Below are 24,016 nucleotides of genomic sequence, written 5' to 3' on the forward strand. Positions count from 1 at the left end.
ACATGTACAGGCACACAAACAATGCAAACACAAACAAATATCAGAAAATCAAACAAACAAATAAAGAAAAAACAATCAACAACAGCAGCAGCATCAGCGGCTCATCGGTCATCACGGCGACGAAGCAGGGCTGCATCAGGGTGGGCCATCCAGGTGTGAGCACCCTCAACTCCTACTGCCCCCCGTCCAGTGATGGGGTCGTGATGGTGCAGGTGGTCAGGGTGGGGGGGCTCCAGGCTGCTGTGGTTGTGTACCTGGGGGGGCACGGCCATGCTCAACTCCATGTCGGCGTAGCCCGGACGCAGTGGAAGCTTCAGCTTGGTCAACAGGGCAGTCGCAGCGCCTGTGTCGGCCTGTAGGGGGTGCCGAGGGGAGAAGGCGTGCACCTCCACCACTGAGCGCAGTGACCGCGAGTGGACTGTGGGGGACAGTACAGACAGGAGTACAGGTCAGCTGCTGTCATATGACATTTCTGTGTGTGGCTGTTGGTATGGGTGCATGTTGGAGTGTGTGTGTATGTTTGAATGCAAAGGTGTGTGCTTTTTGACTGTGCATGCGTGCATGCGTGTGTGTGTGTGTGTGTGTGTGTGTGTGTGTGTCCGACACGGCAGTCAGACTATTTTCAGTTGTGGTCCCGCGATGGTGGAACGATCTGTCAAATGTCACCAGACCAGGGGTGTCCCTCTCTGTCATCAAAAAACTATTGAAGACCAAACTCTTCCAAGCATACTTCGTCTCTTAACACTTCTAACAACCCAACACACCTAACACACACTTACCTCCTCTCTTAAAGGAAAACTTGGCAGGATTAGCTATACTGTATTTCCCCCTCTGCTGGAGAAGTGCATTATGCTATTTCAAACTGTGAGAAAAGGTAACGATAAAGCGCCTGGATTTGTTTACAAGCTAGCGAAACGGTTAGCATACCGAAAGTTCGGCAGAACAATGTGGATAAGGTAAAACAAGTTTCTTGTTTCTCACTTCTCTTACCGGGACGGTAGTCCCAAAGTTGCAAGGTTGGTTTTCCGCTTGGGGACGCTAGGGGGGTCGGGGAAAGTTACCATTTTCACCGGAACAGGTCATTTAACCATCCAAATGATTTCTAAACGGGTTTATTAAGTTGAAATAGTTGCCAAGTTCCCCTTTAAGACTTCTAACAACGCAACACACATAACACACACACTTACAATCTTCCTCCCTCCTCTACCTAATTCTACACACTTTACAGTAACTATTTATAATGTTGGCACTCTTATTCTCTAGTAATATGTAGTGTAGTAATAGCAATTTGTAGTTAAGGTTTCCTCTGCACTGTAGCTTGAATGATATACTCTTTCTGTAAGTCACTCTGGGCCAGATGTACAAACATTTGCGAACGTAGCGTTATCAGCATCGTGGACAAACCGCAGATTGCGAACGCTGTCAGACCCAAGTTTCCGTCGTATTTATCAATCTTTGAATCCATAGTGTAAACTGCGCCTTTCTCTGTCTTTCTCCGCCCATAAATGCAATTTACAAACGTCCACAACCGAACGGCAGAGCCTACATAAGCGCAGTTGAATGAAGTTAACTAATGACAACATTAAAAAGAATCAAACGTTTAGCGATCATGAAATAATACCATAGACTACATGATAAGATGTCAACAAGCTGGGAGATAATGAAGATCAGTAGTTCTACTCAAACTACTTTTGCACGTAGGCTATGGAAGATTGGTCAAATCTAGCAAGTAGGAAAGTATATATACTCTTTTGATCCCGTGAGGGAAATTTGGTCTCTGCATTTATCCCAATCCGTGAATTAGTGAAACACACAGTGAGGTGAAGCACACACTAATCCCGGCGCAGTGAGCTGCCTGCAACAACAGCGGCGCTCGGGGTGAGCAGTGAGGGTCTAGGTGCCTTGCTCAAGGGCACTTCAGCCGCGCCTACTGGTCGGGGTTCGAACCGGCAACCCTCCGGTTACTAGTCCTAAGCGCTAACCAGTAGGCCACGGCTGCCCCAAGTGAATGACGTGAAAGTGAAAGTAAGACATTCGAAAGGCCAACGAAAGTTAAGGTTATTGATACTAGCCTATAAAGACTTAGAAAACTGGTACTCTAAATAGCGATTCTGTTGTCTTTGAAAGGTTCCCTTATTGAACTGCAATTTGGATTAACACCTGCTTTTACAAGGCGGAAGTATTTAGGCGCAGAATAGACGTGCGCTTTCAGGAGCAGTCTTTGTACATACCGCGGAATACATAATTAAGCGCTCTTTACACTTCCCCTCCCATCTTTTTACGCTAAACTCCCACTTTCCCCAGGATCCTCCCATGAATGCATATGCATGACACGGAAAACGCTATTTGCCATTTTCAGCTCCCTCGACAGGTGGTTTGCGTTTTTACATCATTGCGGCCTGTTTGTACCAAAGGTGGAAAAAGTACTAAAATATTGTACTCAAGTAAAAGTACCAATACTTTGATGAAATATTACTCAAGTACAAGTTAAATTACCTATCTGAAAATGTACTCAAGTAAAAGTAAAAAGTAGTTAATTTAAAATGTACTTTAAGTAAAAGTTACTTAGTTACTTTTTTTTTGGAGGGGGGGGGGTACGAAAAATCCCCCAAAACAATCTCGGTTTTACCTAGCTCAAGTTGCTGTAGCCAGGAGTTAAAGCAGCCAGGCAGCTACAGCGCTACACTCTGGGGGCATGTTCGTGAGCCCCCATGTTCATGGCCCCAGAGTGTAGCGCTGTAGCAGCTTGGCTGCCTTAACTGCTGGCTGCCGCTACTCGAGCTAGGTAAAACCGATTGTTGTCGGGGGTTTTTTGTACCACAGCAGCCTAGATGAAACTTGGGAAACGTTGATCTATGTGAAAAATCACGCTCATCCTTGCTCGCTTTGCAGTGAACAGTAATCCAGCACAACTGAAAAGCTGCTCACAGGCAGCTGAGGTAGGCAAGCCCATGTTGAGTTTCAGAGAGAAACTGAAACTGTTGGAAAGGAGTTCAGAAGATCCAAGGGCGTCGGACTGGGGGGAAAGTGGGACTGATTACTAGGGCCCCAATGGAGGATAGGGCCCTTTAAAAGGAATATATTTTATTTTACCTGAATATTTTCATTAACAAATTAAATGTCAAAATGAATGTCAGACTAAATGTAAAGTCTGACTGACTGACTTCTGTATACAAAAAATAGTGAAAAAAAGCAGGGCTGTCAAACATGTAAGGCCTGGGATCAGATCAGGCCCGCCAGCAGGTTTTATACTGCCCCCCAGATGTTTTAGGTAGGAAGGGAAAATTAGAAAAAAGATATTCACATCCAGTTGTCTTCAACAATGTGTAATAAGCAATATCTCTATAATATGATAAATTGATTAAACCTAGCACTACAAACCATCCTCAGGAAGGAAGAAGCGGAAAAACTAACATGGAAGTAGGGCATTTCAAGAGAGAAAGAGCAGTAGGCTATATGACAGCAGTACATTATTTGTACTTGTTTGTGATATCAAATAACACTCTGATACCCATGCAGAAAAATGATAATGACCATGACAATGACGCCCTGCCTCACGAGGTCTCATTCCAACAAATCCGGCCCATTAGGCCTACTTTATGTGTTTGATACCCCTGGTCTAAGGTCACTCACACTCTGCCTTGCTAAAGCGCAAACTGGTTTAGTCCACCTGCACAACGATTCATAAGGTCTCATTTTGTTTATGTAGTTGAGCATCGCTAGTAGCCTACGGGGCCGCTAATTGTTGTGCTACTGGCAATGTCTTTCTCCAAGAAAACCAAGTTGGGTTACAAAAAACAAAGGCAAGAACAGGAAAAAGAAAGCGATCAAAATGAGGGAAAACAACTGCTAATAAACTTCTTTCTAAAGGTGAGCACAAACGTTAAAACACGAATCCCATGGTGTTAAACTGCTTGAATATCTCCGCAATCGTTAGTGCTAAAAACGAACCGAGACAACCCATTGAAAGAGCGGAAAATACACTTTCCTGGGTTACACATGTCATCTGAGGTAGCCTACCCTATCTCGTGATCCGCCTCCATCTCCATAGAAAGACTTGGCGCCAGCTTGATTCATGTCCTATGGTAGGCTACATGCTGATCATTGTCACTGTAGTTCCGGGCTCGATTTTTTCCCCTTCCTTTAGGTTTTCGTTAGTCTTAACTTTTTTTTTTACTCAGTAACGGATTGGATTTGTGATGTAGCGAAGTACAATACTTCACTCAAAATGTAATCAAGATTACAGATTTTAAAAAATACAAAATACACAAAAAAGCTAGTCAATACAGTAACGTGAGTAAATGTAATTCGTTACTTTCCACCTCTGGTTTGTACATACCTCGCAATGATTTTACATGCACATTGCAAAACCACCTGAAGTGGGCGCAAAAGCGTTAGTACATCTGGCCCTATGTGTCTGTGTTAGAGAGTTTGTGCATGTGTCTGTATTTGATGAGTGAGTGTGTGCATTTTGTGTGTGAGTGTGTGTGTTTAAGTGTGTGTATGTGTGTGTGTACTTAAGTGTGTGTGTGTGTTAGGGCTGGGCGATATATCGGTATTACGACTACGACCGATATATTTTTGAAAACGATATGTAGTTGAGACAATATCGTAATACCGGTATTATGTCAAATAATGGGCCATTTTATCAAAGCCACTTGCTCTTCTGTGTTCAGACCATTCAGATAGCCGCAGCTCTGCTCAACTGCGCCCCTTGCGTGTGCACGTTCTCCCTCGCAGCACTACAAACTTTCAAACATGATGGACACTGAGTCAGATTTGGTTTACCTTGATCAGAGGTTAGTGCTGATGCCTATTCCGTCGGCACATCAACGGCTAGACCGAGAATTCTCGTTGTGAAATTAAAATTCCACTGGAGCTCCAAGCGGTTTTGCACACGCAGATTTAAGTTACAACACTGTTTACAGCTCTTCGACTCACGGTAAAATGTCATTTTTGGTACATAGCCTAGCTAATTTAAATACACTGATGAATGCTTGCGTTTAGCGAAATACAGTAGCAGATCTAAAGTCCTCAGGGAGACAACCTACACGCTGATTTTATTAAGAGGATATGCACACGACTCGCGAGCAGTTAGGGCATCATTTTTTATGATTCCTGAAACCCCATTATATCGTGCATAGGGATTTTTCTTACGAACCGGAACATGCAAAAATGAACGCATACAAAACGACGGTAGCGCCTATCACACTCTTGGGGCTGTATTTTCGGTCACCAGCGCATGGCGTAAAGTTCGTTATTCACCGGCGCGAAGTTGAATTCGTTATTTTGCACCTTTATTTTTTAAGCATTGCGCCCAGGGGTGTGGCAATTAACAACCTAGGGAGGGACCTGGCGCATTGTCTAAAAATCGCTATCATACACCACCTAAACCTGGTCAGAAGTCAATGGCGAGTTGTTCATATGCTATTTTAAGAGCGCATGTCAACAGTCATATTGGCAGGTGCAAGCACCATCGTTCTATCATTCATGAACGCACACCAGCGCACGTCCATGCAAAGCATTACAAATTGCACGATTACAATGGTAAACATAATTAGAATAAAGATATTACGAAATACTGTACATCTCATGATGAGTAGTTATTCACCATCATTTGCAAATTGGTAATGACGGTTAAAAGTGATTAGGGGAGAGGCGAGAGACAAGTATGGAGCACAGCTGAAGACGCACTGTCACGAGATATAAGCAACTCCTCTGCAGGATAAATGTTGTTTTATTTAGTCATTTGAGCAACATTAGGGTAAGTGTTGCTTTTTCCAGCCTATGTTTTCTATGGTAACCCATTGTCAGTCAATAGTGAAAGTAACTGCATATAACTGTCTTGTCGTTGACTGACTCCTTGGTGAAGTTAGTTTCACTTTGCCAATGAGTTCAAATAATAGACGAGTGCAAATGCGTGAAGGCTATGCTAGGTTTTAGTAAAGCATGGTTTAAGAATGACTATTCCATATGGTCTTGCAAGCAGCCTCCTTCAAATGCGCCGTTGAATGCCAAAATACCGATGCATTTATTTGACATATCGCGCGTTGCACCGTTAAAGGGAATGACAGATGTCATTCTCATTGGTTTAAAATGATGTTACGCCCCAAACACACCCATATGACTGATTAAAAGACCTAGGAACACCTTGTTACGCCATGCGCTCCACTTTTGAGAACGAAACCCCTCCCAATGTGAACTGGACATCCTACTAAATTTGAATAGACTTTTGACGAGTGACGATGCACTTTAGAATGTCATGATAGGGCCCTTGATGAGTGACTCAGTTACGTTGTTTAAGTAGCCTAATTGTATGGAGTCAAAATAGGGTCTTTAATATTGAGAGCTTGTGAAAAGATGTTCACATGTGTAATAAAGTTTTGCAGCTGTGCAAAAGGAGTTCTGCATGTGAAAAGAAATTTCGTACCTGTAGAAATATTTTGTACATGTGTGAAAAAAGTATGTACCTGTAGAAATATTACGTACTTGTGTGAAAGAAATGTGTATCTGTAGAAATGTTTTGTACATATGTGGGGGGAAAATGCGGATCTGTAAAAATATTTTGTACACGTATAGAAAAAATATGTACCTGCACAAATACTTTGTACGTGTGTGAATCTCCTACGCGATGCTTTCCTGCGCAACACTGAAAGTACGAGTGTGAAACTGAGATACAAGCTTACGGACTTTTGACCCTAATTTTACTGCCTTTCTGAAGAGCCAATCAACACATTGCTTACTGCCAACCAATCAGCGTTCCCCACCGACCACCCAGATTTTGCCGCTAACCCACAGATCTAGTTATTAAAACTGGTGGTAACAGCAAGGGCAGATAGGTGGTAACATTACTGTAAATTAACACCCATAAGTATTTCTGGACTAAAATATTGCAAAGCGATTTGGTTACTTTATTTGTCATGCTTTTATCAGTTGTAACATAGTCAAAACGTTAAGAATATCATACCAGAACCTGAAATAATAACTGTATGATAGCTGCCATAGCTATCCTAGCTGACGTTTATCGTAGCTCATAGTGCAAGGGCTAATGTAACTCGTCAGTTTTTTACGTTGCCCAGCGAATAAGTAGGCTTAATTCTTACATGTCTTAAGTTAAAGAATTGAAAGAAATAGGAAATAAAGAAAACGCTTGAACGGGTTCTTGCCATAGACTTTGCCTAAGCGCTTGCTTGCTTGGTAGTCTACCGTCCTGTTCAGTCTATGGTTGCTATAGCAACCGCTGCTGTGCTTCATAAACTGACGAGATAACCGTGTGGTTAACATACTCCCCAAACACAAAGAAAACAAAACTATGTAAGAAAATGGGATGTTGTATTCCAAACAACAAACCAACAGTCCTGGAAGGGCATTACTATAATCTCACTCACTATAATCTCCTAGCTGTGGATGTCCCATTACAACCCATTCATTTGATTCGTCTTTTTGCCGTCCACTAGGCTATTATTATAGGCTTGCAAAGGGTGATAAAATAAACGTGTTCTCATATCAAATAATAATAGCAGATAAACATAAATGTGTGTACAGTATTACTGTTTTTAATCATGAATGACACCACTGAATCACCCTTTCGGAAATGGAATGAATAATTCAACTATTTCGTCAACATTACTGCTAGCTAGAAGCTAACCTATAACGTTACAGTCTAAAAAGCGGATGGGATAGCTAACGTTACCATTACGGCTCCGCTTCAACCCTTTTTGCGATCACAGTATAAATTGAGCTACCACGTCACTCTTAATTAAGTTATAATTTTGCAACCCCAATCAAAGAGTATACCAGAGAATTTCTAATAAGACATTATAGACGGGCTCTGAGTATACTCTTCGATATGAAGCCAATCTGTTTAGCACCAAAATCTAGGTGGTCGGTGGGAAACGCTGATTGGTTGGCAGTAAGCAATGTGTTGATTGGCTCTTCAGAAAGGCAGTAAAATTAGGGTCAAAAGTCCGTAAGCTTGTATCTCAGTTTCACACTCGTACTTTCAGTGTTGCGCAGGAAAGCATCGCGTAGGAGATTCACACACGCACAAAGTATTTGTGCAGGTACATATTTTTTCCACACGTGTACAAAATATTTTTACAGATCCGCATTTTCCCCCCACATATGTACAAAACATTTCTACAGATACACATTTCTTTCACACAAGTACGTAATATTTCTACAGGTACATAATTTTTTCACACATGTACAAAATATTTCTACAGGTACGAAATTTCTTTTCACATGCAGAACTCCTTTTGCACAGCTGCAAAACTTTATTACACATGTGAACATCTTTTCACAAGCTCTCAATATTAAAGACCCTATTTTGACTCCATATAATTGTTTAAAACTATTTTTGTTGTTGATAGCAACATGTCTAGGCCATCATAGTCTACATTTGCTTGTCATCTAGGCCCTATCAAACCCTTACAGGTAAAACTGCATTGTGTGACAAAACTGCAGGTTTTTCCAATATTGTTGTGCCCAAAATAGCCTATTGCATTGTGCAGTACAATGTAGGCCTGCGTTGTCAGTCAGGGTCAACTTTTGGTCTTTTGTTATTTGCACAGCTTTATCAGAGCAACTGTAGCCTATGCCTATTGTAGGCCTATGTTATTGTTTACACTTTTTTGCACAGCTCTGTTAGAGCAGTCTGAAATGAATATAATTAGAACTGGCTGTGTTGTCATAATTGTTGTGTTAAGTGAATAAATGAAGCACTTCGCTCTTTCTGTTTGAAATATCAATATCGTATCGATATCGTATATTGCCAATCAGCCCCAAAATATCGGGATATCAGTTTTGGTCCATATCGCCCAGCCCTAGTGTGTGTTTAAGTGTGTGTGTGTGTGTACTTAAGTGTGTGTGTGTGTGTGTGTGTGTGTGTACTTAAGTGTGTGTATGTGTGTTTAAGTGTGTGTGTGTGTGCTGACCTCGGGCTGAGCTGATGTCTGCTGTGTCTCCCACCCGGCTGCGTGAGAGGGGCTTCAGACTGGGGAAGAGGATCAGCGAAAAGGACAGCAGCAGTACCTGTAGAAAGCACACACAGACACACACAGACACACACGCACACACACACAGACGCACACACAAAGACACAAATGGTTATCACCTAGAATCATCTACACACACACTAGACTAAGCACAGACACATACAGATGTAGACACACTATAGGCTCTAAACACACAAAGACACACATGCACACAACCACATTTTTTTAATGTACACACACCAGGCTCATATAAGACACACACACACAGACACAAACACATATCTAGAGGCTCATGGCAGAGCCACCTTTTTGCAATGAAGAGGGGATCAGAGAGAGATGAGGAGAAAGGAACCAAGGTTTGTGTGTGTGTATGTGTGTGGTGTCTCACCAGAATACAAGTTCCTGTCTGTGCTGGTTTGTTGCTGCTGGACATGACCAAACTCTGCAGCCTCCGCAGCTGTTCCAGCAGAGAGCTGTAACACACACACGCACCACAAACACACACACACACACCACAAACACACACATACACAAACACACCACAAACATACACACACACACCACAAACACACACACACACACACACACACACCACAAACACACACACCGAACACACACACACACACACACACACAATTAAGCATCCCTTACAAGCTTGCATATTTATTTATAGACCGTGTGTGTGAGTGTGTTTGGCTTTCATGTGTGACTTACGTGTTGTTTTTCTCTAGCTGAAATACTTTCCTCTGCAGCTCTTGATTCTGTGCATTACAGGCTGCCATCCTACACATGAAAAAAAAATCAGAAATCAATTCAATACAGCACTCACACACACACACACACACACACATGTGCACCCACGCACACACCTGCACGCATGCACACTCCACGAGCACACACATACTGTCCATACACACAAACTCAAACTCGTGCGCACACACACACACACACACACTCCCACAAACACACACACACACACACACATACACATTTATCCACACACATACCCTCCACCAATCCACGGTACAATATAGACCCCTGTGACACTGTAGAGCCCATTATAACACGTCTGTAAATGAGTTTTTTAGGAGTGTGAATGAAGGTTTTATCTCTTATGAATTACATTTCAACTTTATTACTTTCTTCTCTGTTCTTTATTTTATTAATTTCATTATTACTTTCTTCTTTATTCCATTGAAAATGACACCTTTCGTGAACTATATTATCTTCACATTACATTACACTGTGTGTGTGTGTCTGGTGTGTGTGTGTTCATCAGTAGTAAATGTATGTCCAGGCAAATATGTGCCACAGGCAAAAAGTGTGACTGTGAATGTTGTGAATCTGTATGTGCGTGTATATATCTGTCAGGTGTGTGTGTGTGTGTGTGTGTGTGTGTGTGTGTGTGTGGTGCAGTGAATTACAGGATTTACATATGGAAGTTTGCATATATAATAAATAATAACTGTGTTTTTCTGTGTGTGTGTGTTCATGTGTGTGTACCTGCGTTTGTGTGCACTGATGCTCGTGATGCCGTGTGTGTGTGTGCGCGTGTGTGCACGCGCGTGTGTGTGGTACAGGGCTGTAGATTGAGGCATCTAGTAAGGTAATTGGTTCCTCTGTGATTTAGTGTTTCCATTATAACACACACACACACAAACACGGACACACACACATGGACACAGACACTCCCATGAGCACATAAATATGTTGGTGTTTGTACATGTGTGTGTGTGTATTTGGTTTGGGATTTAATTTACTTTTGGACTGTTTGATTATATTGCTAAATATTGGGACTGATGGGCACTGAAATCTGGGAGATATTTGATGGTTCACTGTTATGTTTCATGCAGTTGAAAAAGTGTCGGGATTTCCACCGCTGTTTATTGCGAGACAAGGCAGCCATTCAGGGGTTGTGCTGTAATAGAAACCTTTTTGCATAGCCAAGTAGCCTAAATTGAGTTATTGTTTAATTATGCATGATTTAGTAGGCTACTTTTTATTAAATTCGTAGGCTGGAATGCCTTGAGTCACGCAACAATTGTGTTTAAATGTAGTAGGCTTCAGCCTCTGGCAATTTGCTTGAAAGGGGCGGCAAGACAATGAGCTTGGTAGGAAAACGACTTTATTAATCCAACCAACAATATAATAAAATATTAAGAAGAGGTGTTATTTCATTGACTTAAATCGAAGCAATGTCTTCTAGTGCTGGTGGACTGATGGCAATTGTTGGTATGGTATAGGCAAATACGGGTAGGCTGCCTTCCTTTATTTGTCCGGCTATAAATAGAATCAATCCCGGGCATAATTTGAGGATTTATGGTAGCCTAGTCTCCTGCTCAACATGACATTATCTGTTATGTTTATTGATAACAAACTCAACTAGCCTACTGATCAACTCGTTTTCACTAGCCTAACTATAAAATACAAGTCTATACCCAACGTTTTTGTTCGAAGACATTTATTTCAAACATAATTTCAAGACACACATTGGATACAGTTACCTTGGTGCATAAATCCCAGAGAGTAGGCTACCACACCCCAGTGATGGGCCTTTCTTTCGCGTTCAGTGTGGGGTATAAACAAGCTGAGAATTTAGCGGTGTCACGTCTGCCTGTCATAGACGTGGGGAGCTCTTTGTAGCTTGAGATAATGTGGTACAGTTACAGTAACAGTATTTTATTTTACTTCTTTCAATTTTATAAATGCTTTGTTAAAATGCTGTTGGAACAAATAGTAGTTGATTTTCTGTGTGTTCTGGACTGGTAACTTGTTAAGCCAACATGTTCTAACGTTGCATAAATATTAACTGCAAACACATAGTGGAGAGTTGATTTGGTTTATACCAGACAATTTAGGTAGGCCTAACTAGGCTATTTGATCATGTAGTCTATGTTTGGATCATAGGCATGGTGATTCATTCATGGCTTCATAAAATATTGTAACGTCGGCGCACAAGACATTGTGTAGCGTTCTCCCACGCAGGGCATGCTGGGATGCGGGAGCGAACATTTGGGGTTTATGTCTGTATTTCTCCTTAGTTTTGAGTGTAATGTTGAGTGTAGCGTCTTTGTTGTAACATGTTTCCCTTTTAGTTCTCCCTCGTGTGTGATCCTCTTTGTGTGGGGGGCTGCGTCCACCCCTGTATGTGTAGCATGTGTGTGTACTTGACCTGCCGCGTGTGTATTGTGTTCTGGGTGTATGTCCCTGTTCTCGTTCTCAGTTAATAAACCTTTTGATTGGACAACTGTCTGTGTCGCTATCAAATCGTTACAATATCAATCATGTTGATTTTAGAGTATTCTACCATTGGCCCAAGTAGTGTGAAATAAATCGAGTAGAATTGCACATAGCAAGAAGCTGGTCTGAGGGCAGATCTGGCATTGTGCTCATCTCACAGTTTTGACCATTTTAACAGTAATTTAAAAAAAAAAATATTTTGAAAACAATCCATGGTATTATCTTAATATTCTGGGGCTGGTTCCCCAAAACGTTCTTATGGCTAAGTAGTTCTTAACCTATTCCTTATATCTTCTGTAAGTCACACATTCGTAAGGTTGGTATGGACCAACGTGTCCTTGTATTGAATCAAAGACGGCGTAGGCCGCGGAGCTGTTTAGTCCATGTCCCTCCATAGATTTTTTTTGTTGCTGTTATTCCGAAAGCTGGAAAACAGTGTCACCTTGTGCAAGCTCACCTCATCCAGCAAAACTTCAAGTTCCTCTGACGAGAAGCTTGTTGCCCTTTTTTTTACGTTGCTTCCCCACCATATTCTGTATCTCTCTCTGTTCATTGTAGATAGGTTTCTTTTTATTGAAAACATTAACCAATGGCAATCAATACCGCATGAAACAGCAGTAACTGCAGCTGCTTGCCAATCAATTCTAACTGTAAGGTACCTTACCATTAATATAAAAGTGTATTACATAATTTTTAGAAGTCGTTAAACCCATGTCAAGAAGCGGCACAAGTGGCACAACGGGGTAAGGAGGGAGGATGATTAGCGAGAGATAGGCCTACCCGCAGGGATGGATTACTGCACGGGCCTACCGGGCCCAGGCCCAGGGGCCCAAGGGGTCAGGGGGCCCTGAAGCCCAAGCCTTTGCATGGAATCATTGCCTCAATATCAACAAATCAGGATGTAGGCTATGAATCTGATTGAATTAAAGTATTGGCCATCCCCAAAATGCACCAGAATACAGGAAATCACATCAAACAAATTAAGAAAATTTTGGGGGAGGACCCCCAAACCCCCCTTCCCACATGAGCGACAACTAGTGGGGGGCCTTAAATACATGGGCCCCCCCACCCCCCCACTGTACCCAGGGGCCCAAAAGTTCATAATCCGCCCATGCCTACCCGGTTAGTCTACCTGTCACAACATAACGTGGGAACATATTACTGACAATTTGATAATTTATTTAATAGTCTATATTTTACTGATAACTTAAACTATGTTAAAATAAAAGTTACTGGAATAATTTGAGTAATGTTTCATTTGCATAGAACGGGTTGTCTTTCTTAACGCCTTCATGCACCTTCGCGTGAAGTGGAAAATCGATTCCTGAGCAATCGATGCCAACTATTCAGCACCTTCACTTGGGACAGCGCCTTTGTAACGTCGAACGTAAGAGGCAGCGTGTTAAGAAGCTTCCTAAGGGACACTTCGGGGAACACACTTAGGAACATAAACAACTTTGGTAAGATATATCTTTTGAGTCTTCTTAGCGCGCTAAGAGTGAGCGTTATCGGGGAACCGGCCCCTGGCAAGTTTAAAAAATGATGGTCGAAAGTGGGCCAGAGGTGGCGATCCGATATCAGGAAATCTGATCTCACTATGGGTTTGTGTTCACAATTTGGTCCCCTTCACTTTCAAAATATCTCCTCCGCCCCTGGTGCGCGTGTGCGTGTTTGTGTGTTACCTCTCTTCGAGACCATCAATGTATTCCTTCTTCTTCTTCCTGCTCTCCTGTGCTGACTGCTTGTTCCGGATCTTTCTGCGGATCTTCTTAAGAATCTTCTCCTCATACTGCACAGTAACACACATCACACGATGAGAGAGGGAGAGAGAGAGAGGTTAGAAGAATGACACTGGGTAAAAAGTCTTACTTTGTGTTTGTGTGTGTGTTTCCATTCCTACACGTGAAAGACATCCAAGCTTATACCATCTTATTATACGGCTCTTCACAATGGTAGAATGCTCCATTGACTTGGGATTTCCCAACGTTATGGTAAAATAAATTCATGTAATTACCGCTGCAAACATATAATTACCGCTGTCAATGGCAACCGGTTTTGTGCTTCTGATTTACATCTTTCATATCACTCCTCAAGTAGTCCAATCACTTGGAATGGAAATTCAATGGAACTTCATTCAAAAGTGAAAGCAGACGGTTGATCAGTTGTGTTCTAAAGAAGTTTAATTCAAGCTCAGCCTCTAAAATATCACGGAAAATCGCATCAAATAACACTATTACATTAGCTTCTAGCCTACTATTCCAACTACAACATGCTGAAAACATGTTCACCTTCATGGCTAGTTTGTTCAGCAATAAGGTTTTGCCGGTCATTTATCGTGATTTCGCACCCGTAATAGGCTACATTGCTGTGACGACACGATCCATCAAAAAAACATGCAAAAAACCCATAGACGCTCGGCTTCACTGGGCTTTCAATGGCACTACAGAGTGGGCTGATCTCAGTGCAGAGAAACTACGGGCCCTATCATGACATTCTAAAGTGCATCGTCACTCGTCAAAAGTCTATTCAAATTTAGTAGGATGTCCAGTTCACATTGGGAGGGGTTTCGTTCTCAAAAGTGGAGCGCATGGCGTAACAAGGTGTTCCTAGGTCTTTTAATCAGTCATATGGGTGTGTTTGGGGCGTAACATCATTTTAAACCAATGAGAATGACATCTGTCATTCCCTTTAACGGCACACGATATGTCAAATAAATGCATCGGTATTTTGGCATTCAACGGCGCATTTGAAGGAGGCTGCTTGTGAGACCGTATGGAATAGTCATTCTTAAACCATGCTTTACTAAAACCTAGCATAGCCTTCACGCATTTGCACTCGTCTATTATTTGAACTCATTGGCAAAGTGAAACTAACTTTACCAAGGAGTCAGTTGTGCAGTTACTTTCACTATTGACTGACAATGGGTTACCATCGAAAACATAGGCTGGAAAAAGCAACACTTACCCTAATGTTGCTCAAATGACTGAATAAAACAACATTTATCCTGCAGAGGAGTTGCTTATATCTTGTGACAGTGCGTCTTCAGCTGTGCTCCATACGTGTCTCTCGCCTCTCCCCTAATCACTTTTAACCGTCATTACCAATTTCCAAATGATGGTGAATAACTACTCATCATGAGATGTACAGTATTTCGTAATATCTTTATTCTGCAATTTAATGCTTTGCATGGACGTGCGCTGGTGAGCGTTCATGAATGATAGAATGATGGTGCGTGCACCTGCCAATATGACTGTTGACATGCGCTCTTAAAATAGCATATGAACAACTCGCCATTGACTTCTGACCAGGTTTAGGTGGTGTATGATAGCGATTTTTAGACAATGCGCGAGTCCCCTCCCTAGGTTGTTAATTGCCACACCCCTGGGCGCAATGCTTAAAAAATAAACATGCAAAATACCGAATTCAACTTCATCTTCGAATTCTTTCATGCCCAGATCTTTTTGTATGATACCAAATACCATAAAATGCCTTGCACACTACATCTCTAAATGAAATATAGCAGAAGCCATAGAAAAGAATGAAAAAAGCAGACCAATGTCTATAACAAAGCCTTTATTAAGCTCACTGAAGACATTGATAAAACAATATTGTCCAAAGGTATGAAAGTGAGGACTCAACTCCTTGACTGAAAGCTATGACAACATACTAAAGACCATTGCTGAGCAAGGTTTGTCAACACAAGAAATATAGATCAAGGACAGTGGTGTCTATACATCCCAACTGTTCTCACTTGAGTTGCTGAACATGGAATTGTTGATGCAGCATTGGTCTGCTTTTTTCATTCTTTTCTATGGCTTCTGCTATAGCATAGTAACCTGTTCCTGTATTTCTAAAAAAAAATGTTGTAGGCTATACGTTGCGTTGCAGACAAATGGGTCCATAACACTGTGGACGTCAATAAGTGAATAGCGAATAACTCAAGTCGTTATATTGTATTGTTGTATTATATTATATTGTATAGTCGTTATATCAGAACAAGAGGCATTTGCGCAATAGCCGGATGAATGCGCCTTTTTACTTTGGAGTTAACGAGGTAGAAAACGAGAGGAATAGTGTTTAAATTGGCCATTTAAATTGTAGACTATAATGCACTGTTGTGCATTTTAAATAAGAAATAAGAATGTGAGGAGGTTGCTATTAACTTTAAAGATTGCATCTACAATCGAAACTGTATGCAAATTGAATGGCCTTATGTCCGGTCTATGGATGTCTGCTTTAGTTGACAGCACGGTCACTAGATTTTAATCGGTAAAGTTGAGGAGCTGGTATCTATTAATGTTCGTGCAAATAGGTGGATTCATGTCCCTTGCAGTTTGCAACTGCGAGGTACATGGCAGGCGCCACACAGAACGGTTTCATTTTGAGAGGTAGATATATGCTGGCACCCCCTCTGCGATGCGTTCGTCCCCCAGTTTCATGCGCCAGTTTCATGAGCTTTTATGGCAAAACCGTGACTGTAGTTAACAATCTACATCCTAATAGAAAACTGTTAGTTTTCCTGGTATCAAATGACAAATGGTATCAGTTAGGCCTATAACACAACATAAATTGTGCTGGCGACCCAAATAAAATCTCCTGCGACCGACCCAGACTTTGGGAAACTGCTATACATGATACATGATACGAAACTTTGATTTTGGAGAAAATATCATCTGTATATGGAGCCAGAGTTTTATGGACATCACCATCTCTCTCTCTGCTGAGCAAGGGTAAATATGCGTTGGAGGCCTTACTGTGGGGTTTTGGACATAGGGATCTTTTTTCTTGCCCTTTTCAAAATGTTTCCCACAAGCTTTGGATCCAATGTCTGTAAGACATTCTCAGTATAATTCAAGAGACTATTGAAAAGGAAAAATTTCAGAATTTTCATTAAAATGCAAATCAAGTTGAATTACACATGCAACATTAGTCAGAGGGCTAAGTACTTTCTTAGCTAGGGAAAGTAGTTTCTGTAACTAACTGTTTAGCTACTTAGGGGTGAAGTAAGCAGTGTAGGCTCTACTGTCCACTGCTGGTCTGGACAGACAAAAGCTAACAATATTATTTTCCATTATTCAGTAATGACTTGACCAAAACAAAATTCAAGTGAATGTAAATATTTTAATAAAGGTGTTCCATTCCAGTGTTAACCTGATTCAATTGGATCTGTGTTTCATATGAAATGTATCATTATTAAATGTAAATATAGATCAGCACTTGCCTTGCAGTAACAATGAATTTATCAACATTCTTCTCACTACTGATAATGTGATTTGGACTTGAGACTGTATTTTGCTAGTGTTCTGTTTTCTTTAATTTTGGACACCTCATACATTGAGTGACAGAACACCCTAACTTGTCATACAATATTTACATATTTGGTATTGTTGGATTCAGTACAACCCCACCTTTCCCATAAGCCATCATATGTGTTTCTATGATAATCCCTGGTAAAGCAGCTACAAAGTAAATGAAAACATTCTGCATAGATATTCATTTTTTGCATGTCCGCTTATTTTAGGTGTATGTTTACATGTCTCTATTCATTCCATACATCAAGATATTCACATCCAGTCTTTTCTAGTAGGTAAAGCAACTTCCTGACTATAAACATGCCAAGTTTCAAAGCTCTCAGAGCTTGTGTGATTGATCTGCACTAGTTTATATGCCTTAACTCCCATGCGGACAGGCTATATTTTAGTCCTTTTTTGGTTTTGGGGTGTATAACAATATTGTTAATTTAACAATCTTAGCAGTAAAATATTTTTAGCTAAGAATCCATTTCATATATGGGAGACCTTAGAGATAAGGAAAAACATTGTTGCGTTTAGTTCTACCTCCGGTAGGGGTATCTCAAAAATGTGGGGCCATTGTCACTAGCCTATATATTATACGTCCTCTGGCTATGTTTTTTAAATGAACAGGCTCTACCGTTTGAAAGTTATTAAACAACACGCATAACCTATGCTGCATTTCAAATAGGAAGCGCACGCTTAAAACGTCCATGTTAAACAACGAACAAATGAGAGGCGGTTCAAACATGGCCAGGCCCAGGCAGACTAGCCTTAAACGTTTTTTCAGAGGCCAGACGCGATGGATGATGATAAATTGGTAACGTCTGAAGCCTCAGATGTCCGGTCAACTCCACCACCACCAGATAAAAAGCAGAAGTGTCGGGCGTATCTGTCGGAATCAGTGACATTGGAAGTGGAGTTGCGGGGGGTGCGGCCGCTCCAAGACACTGTCATTCTCCGTGTACATTGGACATGCAAAGTGTTCTTTACCCAAAGCATACAGTAGGTTTATGCGTTCTCTGTCTATGATCTGCAGGGTTAGGGCCTCCTCGACGAGGCGATTACTGGTCCGCGGATAATTTCTGGCACAATTAAACGGTATCATTGAACCGTGGCCGAAAGAAAAAGAAACTAAACATTTCCCAGAATAGGAAACATTTCTTAATTTATTGTTATGAAATAAAGAGGCATAGCATAAGGGGGTAGTGTTGTGAGCGCTCATTCTTGTGCACATCTGTGCAAGTTAAACAGTCACCACTGAGATAACGTGGGTAGCAGCAACAAACAACGTAGCCTTTTTAAAACAACGAACGAAGCGGACTCTTGCTGTCCATGAAAAGATACTGGCTAGATCTTGTTAGGCATGTTTAAGTTAGGCTAATGAACATGTTGCATTCTATACAGATTATGTAATTCTTTAAGCTACATAGCCTGTCTCCAGTTTTCCTCAGTTTGACTAATTAAGAAGGGATAATAGGATATTTGACCGGCATATCATCAAAATGTCCGGAAAACGAAACCTCTGCCGGTCACTTTGACCGGCACCATTTTTTTCTAGCAGAAACTCTGCTACTGTTTGGCCTGTTTGGGTTTTGGGATCATTTTTGCCCTCAAAGAACAATATAGCACCTTAAAAATATGAATTTAATAACTGACCATTTTTATCAGAGCTTCCCCTGTTCCAAAGAGCAGCAATCGCCACTGGTGTGTGTGTGTGTGTGTGTGTATGTGTTTGCTTTTGTGTTTGTGTGTGTGTGTGTGTGTGTGTCTGTACCTTGGTCAGTGGTAGCTGGGTGGGCAGACTGACCCCTTCCTTAGTCAGCAGCTTTTTCTCATCTTCATTGAGCACCAGGTCCTGCTGAGTGGCTGGACTGGACTGCTTAGACTGACACACACACACACACACATATACACACACACACACACACACATATACACACACACACACACACACACACAGACACAAGCAATGTAGATGTTAGCAAGTGTGGGTTTACAGTTTTCAAGTTCAAGTTTTAAGTGAGAGACACCAACCACCACCCCCCCCCCCCCCCACACACACACACACACACACACACACACACACCTGTTCTGCAGTTCCTGAGAGCAGTAGATCTTTAACAGTGAGGGGGAAGCTGGAGTTCATCTGTTGCATCTGAGGTGGAACACTGGAGAAGAAAGATGGATCCCATCCTCCTGCATACACGCACACACACACACACACACACATACACACACACACACACACACACACATACATACACACACACATACACACACATAAACACACACACAAACACACATCAACATACACACATAGACACACACATAAACGCGCGCGCGCACACACACACACACACACACACACACACACACATAAACACATACACACACAAACGCACACACACATATTTACATTCGCACACACACAATCAAAAAAACCCATGCAGAAAGAAAGAGGGAAATACACATATAAGTACAAAAGAGCGGGCATAGGAAATTATTGGCACTATACAACAACATCTCATTCTGCCCCCACTAATGCACACGCACACACACACACACACACACACACACATACACACTTAAAAGCACAGTCCAGAACATTGAGGCCATACAGCTGGAGAAAGAAGCCCAGTCAGGAGTGGAACGTTTGATTGGCCAATCAGAGAGGCCATTTTCTGTGGCGGCTATTGTACGCAGGCAGATTAAAACTAGATTGCAGTCAGCCTTAATGACCAGTTTTAATGACCAATTCAGGGAACACGGAAATATAGAACACGTGTGCTTTTCTTCTTTCTTCCATTTATACACAGACAGAAACAGGACTGGGACAAAACATTGTCCTGGGAGGTGTCATTGTAAATTTTTTTTGTATATCAAGAGAATGTGTTCTCATTTTACTAGATTGTGCGAACAATTAAGTATATTGTGCGCTTGTTTTACTGAATTGTTTTACTGTGCTCCTTTTAGTAATTTCACTAAATTGTGCGCTCATTTTACAAATCTTTAAATGAGAGCACAATTACATGTAGTGACATGAGCCTGTTTGAATATGCATTACTTTTGTTATGGTTTAGGCTCCTGCAATAGCCTCTATTGGTAGGCTACGATTCTATATGTATGGTGCGTCTTACAGTACGTCATACCGTGTTGTAATGGTTTTCAGTAAAAACCCATGAAGAGATCTCTGTGTTTTATTGAAGCCCAATCACTAGCTAAGGCACTACTGTACATTGAATATGCAAGCAAAAGTCCAGTATAAACCAATCATGTTGCAGATATACAGTAGGCCAAACTAATTGTTGTGCAAATATATACTTATCATTCATTAAATCATTCTACTCATGTATTGATCCTTTTGTGGATATGTACTATTCTGCTGTGGTTTGGTTTCCCAGTATTCTGCTAACAGCTCCTAGCACAAGACTGTGGATCCCAGGTGACCTCTACAAGCACCAGAAGCACCATTGTCATCAGGAAATCACACATCCAATAGAAAGGGCAGTCTTTAATTTCCATGTGAAAACAATGCCATGATGTTCTAATCTTTTTTTACTACTAAATAACTGTATTTAGAAATCCTATGACTATAAAAGTGAATTTCTGCCATGCTAATAAAGTTATTGAGTTGAACTAAATTAAACTGATAGAGCCATAACTGCCACAATTACACCTCTACCCCTGCCTATCACAACTCCACCTCTACCCCTGCCTATCACAACTCCACCTCTACCCCTGCCTATCACAACTCCACCTCTACCCCTGCCTATTACAACTCCACCTCCACAACTCCACCTCTACCCCTGCCTATTACAACTCCACCTCCACAACTCCACGTCTACCCCTGCCTATGCCAACTCCACCTCTACCCCTGCCTATGACAACTCCACCTCTACCCCTGCCTATCACAACTCCACCTCTACCCCTGCCTATTACAACTCCACCTCCACAACTCCACCTCTACCCCTGCCTATGACAACTCCACCTCTACCCCTGCCTATGACAACTCCACCTCTACCCCTGCCTATGATAACTCCACCTCTACAGTACCCCTGTCTATCACAACTCCACCTCCACAACTCCACCTCTACCTCTGCCTATGACAACTCCACCTCTACCCCTGCCTATGACAATTCCACCTCTACCCCTGCCTATCACAACTCCACCTCTACCACTGCCTATCACAACTCCACCTCTACCACTGCCTACCACAACTCCACCTCTATCCCTTCCTATCACAACTCCACCTCTACCCCTGCCTATCACAACTCCACCTCTACCCCTGCCTATCACAACTCCACTTCTACCACTGCCTATCACAACTCCACCTCTACCACTGCCTACCACAACTCCACCTCTACCCCTGCCTATCACAACTCCACCTCTACCCCTGGCTACCACAACTCCACCTCTACCCCTGCCTATCACAACTCCACCTCTTCAGCTCCACAGCTAATGTGTGCCTCCTCCATGCTGTCTCAGCACAGAGTTTCTTCCCCAGCAAACAACAGCCCTCTACAGATGCACTTTCTTCAGTGGGTCCTATCCTCTCCTGCTCTCTCGGCGTCTATTTATGTCTCACTTTCAATCATGCACCCTTCCACGGTGTCTCATTCCCACACACACACACACACATTGGCTTTAGGATAAGCGACACACACACACACACACACACACACACACACACTTCCACGGTGTCTGATTCTCACACATACAGACTCTCTCTCTCTCACACACACACACACAAACACACAGACACTTTTTCTCTTACCAAGGTCGATAGAAATATCTGGTTCAGCAGCATCCAGCAGCATCCCAGTGACTAGAGACTGCTGCTGTTGATGAGGAGGAAGATGATGATGATGAGGAGGAGGACTATGAGGATGATGGGGTGGGTGAGGAAGAGTCAGCGTGGAGGGGAAGTAGAGCTGGTCAAGGCTGGCGGGGAGCATTGGGGGTGGGGGGCTGTCCAGCTGGTCAGACTGCGGGTCATCACTAATGCCACTGTCCGATGGGGAGGGGGCCCAGAACGGGGAGGAGGAGGAGGAGGGACCGGACACACACTCGTCCAGCAGAGAGTCCAGGAAGTCCTCTACAGTGCCACCTACAGGAGACAGGGGCTGCAAGAGACAAAACACACACACGTTAGCACACTACAATCACACACACACACACACACACACACGTTAGCACTCTAAACACACACACACACACACGTTAACACTCTAAACACACACACAGACACACACATACAGTATCATGTACGCACACACACACACACACACACACTCTTTCGGGTGGGGAGAAGGCAAGAAACAATTTATGTTGTCTCCTACAGGAGAGACAGGTGCTACAAGAGACAACACACACACACACACACACATATGAACACACACAAACATGAACACACTCATTTAGGTGAGAGTCAAAACAGTTTTTCACACTGCTCACAGAAGAGCAGGGCCCCAAGAGGGAACACATGCACACACTCAGTCACACACTTGCACACTTACACACACACTTGCACACTTACACTTCCACACACACTCAGTCACACACTTGCACACTTCCACTTCCACACACACTTGCACACTTCCACTTCCACACACACTCAGTCACACACTTGCACACTTACACACACCCTTGCACACTTACACGTACACACACACACTCAGTCACAAACTTGCACACTTACACACACACACACACACACACTCAGTTACACACTTGCACACTTACACACACACTCAGTCACACACTTGCACACTTACACTTGCACACACACTCAGTCACTCTCCTAGCACACTGACACTTAGACACAGTTACACAAGTTAATGAGTTGTGGGGGAGTGTATTTTGAGGCTGAAGCAAGAGCGGTCAGAGGTCAATCTGTTTGTTTCTCCTTTCGCCTCTCCGAAAGCAATTACACAACTCTGTGTGTGTGTGTGTGTGTGTGTGTGTGTGTGTGTGAGAGAGAGAGAGAGTATGCATGCGTGCGTGTATGCGTGCGTGCGTGTGTGCATACGTGCATGCATGTGTGTGCTTGTGTAACCACATGAATATTACTTTTCAGTCATGCCAACTCTCCCCAGGCTGTCATTGGTTGAACATACAAAGAGACACAACCCCCCTATGGCACTCACCTGTTGGAGGTCTGTGATTGGCCAGCTGTGGTTGCCATGCCGCCCGTCTCCTTGACACTGAGCCATTGTGATTGGTTGCTGCTCCATTAAGAGATTCAGAAGCTCCATTCTGCTGCAACCCTGTCACCCAAATACACACATGTTAAACATACATATACATACACACACACACACACACTCACACACACACACATCCATTCTGACGCAAACCAGTCACAGAAATATACCTGTATTTAACACACACACACGTTTCTAGCCCCATTCTTCCGCAACACTATCACCCAAATACACATATTAAACACAAACACACACACACTCACAAAAATATACCCGTATTAAA

General features: G+C 42.4%; 1 protein-coding gene across 1 annotated transcript; it reads right to left on the reverse strand.

Annotated features, from left to right (window-relative positions):
- Nucleotides 1–101: 101 nt before the first annotated feature.
- On the reverse strand, nt 102–23,610 carry creb3l3b (cAMP responsive element binding protein 3-like 3b). Its single transcript, XM_076293243.1, has 10 exons — nt 23,600–23,610; nt 23,327–23,330; nt 22,305–22,653; nt 19,617–19,726; nt 19,305–19,415; nt 13,919–14,025; nt 9,711–9,779; nt 9,385–9,469; nt 8,937–9,033; nt 102–418 (listed from the first exon to the last, which is right to left on the reverse strand). The coding sequence occupies exons 1-10, from the start codon at nt 23,608–23,610 to the stop codon at nt 102–104; spliced, it is 1,260 nt and encodes a 419-aa protein (XP_076149358.1).
- Between the last annotated feature and the right edge of the window lie 406 nt (nt 23,611–24,016).

This window comes from Alosa pseudoharengus, unplaced genomic scaffold (assembly GCF_046254945.1).
Source record: "Alosa pseudoharengus isolate Yale_2024_CS ecotype anadromous, Long Island Sound unplaced genomic scaffold, YU_APseudo_1.1 YU_APseudo_1.1_scf_2, whole genome shotgun sequence".
NCBI classification, from domain to species: domain Eukaryota; kingdom Metazoa; phylum Chordata; class Actinopteri; order Clupeiformes; family Clupeidae; genus Alosa; species Alosa pseudoharengus.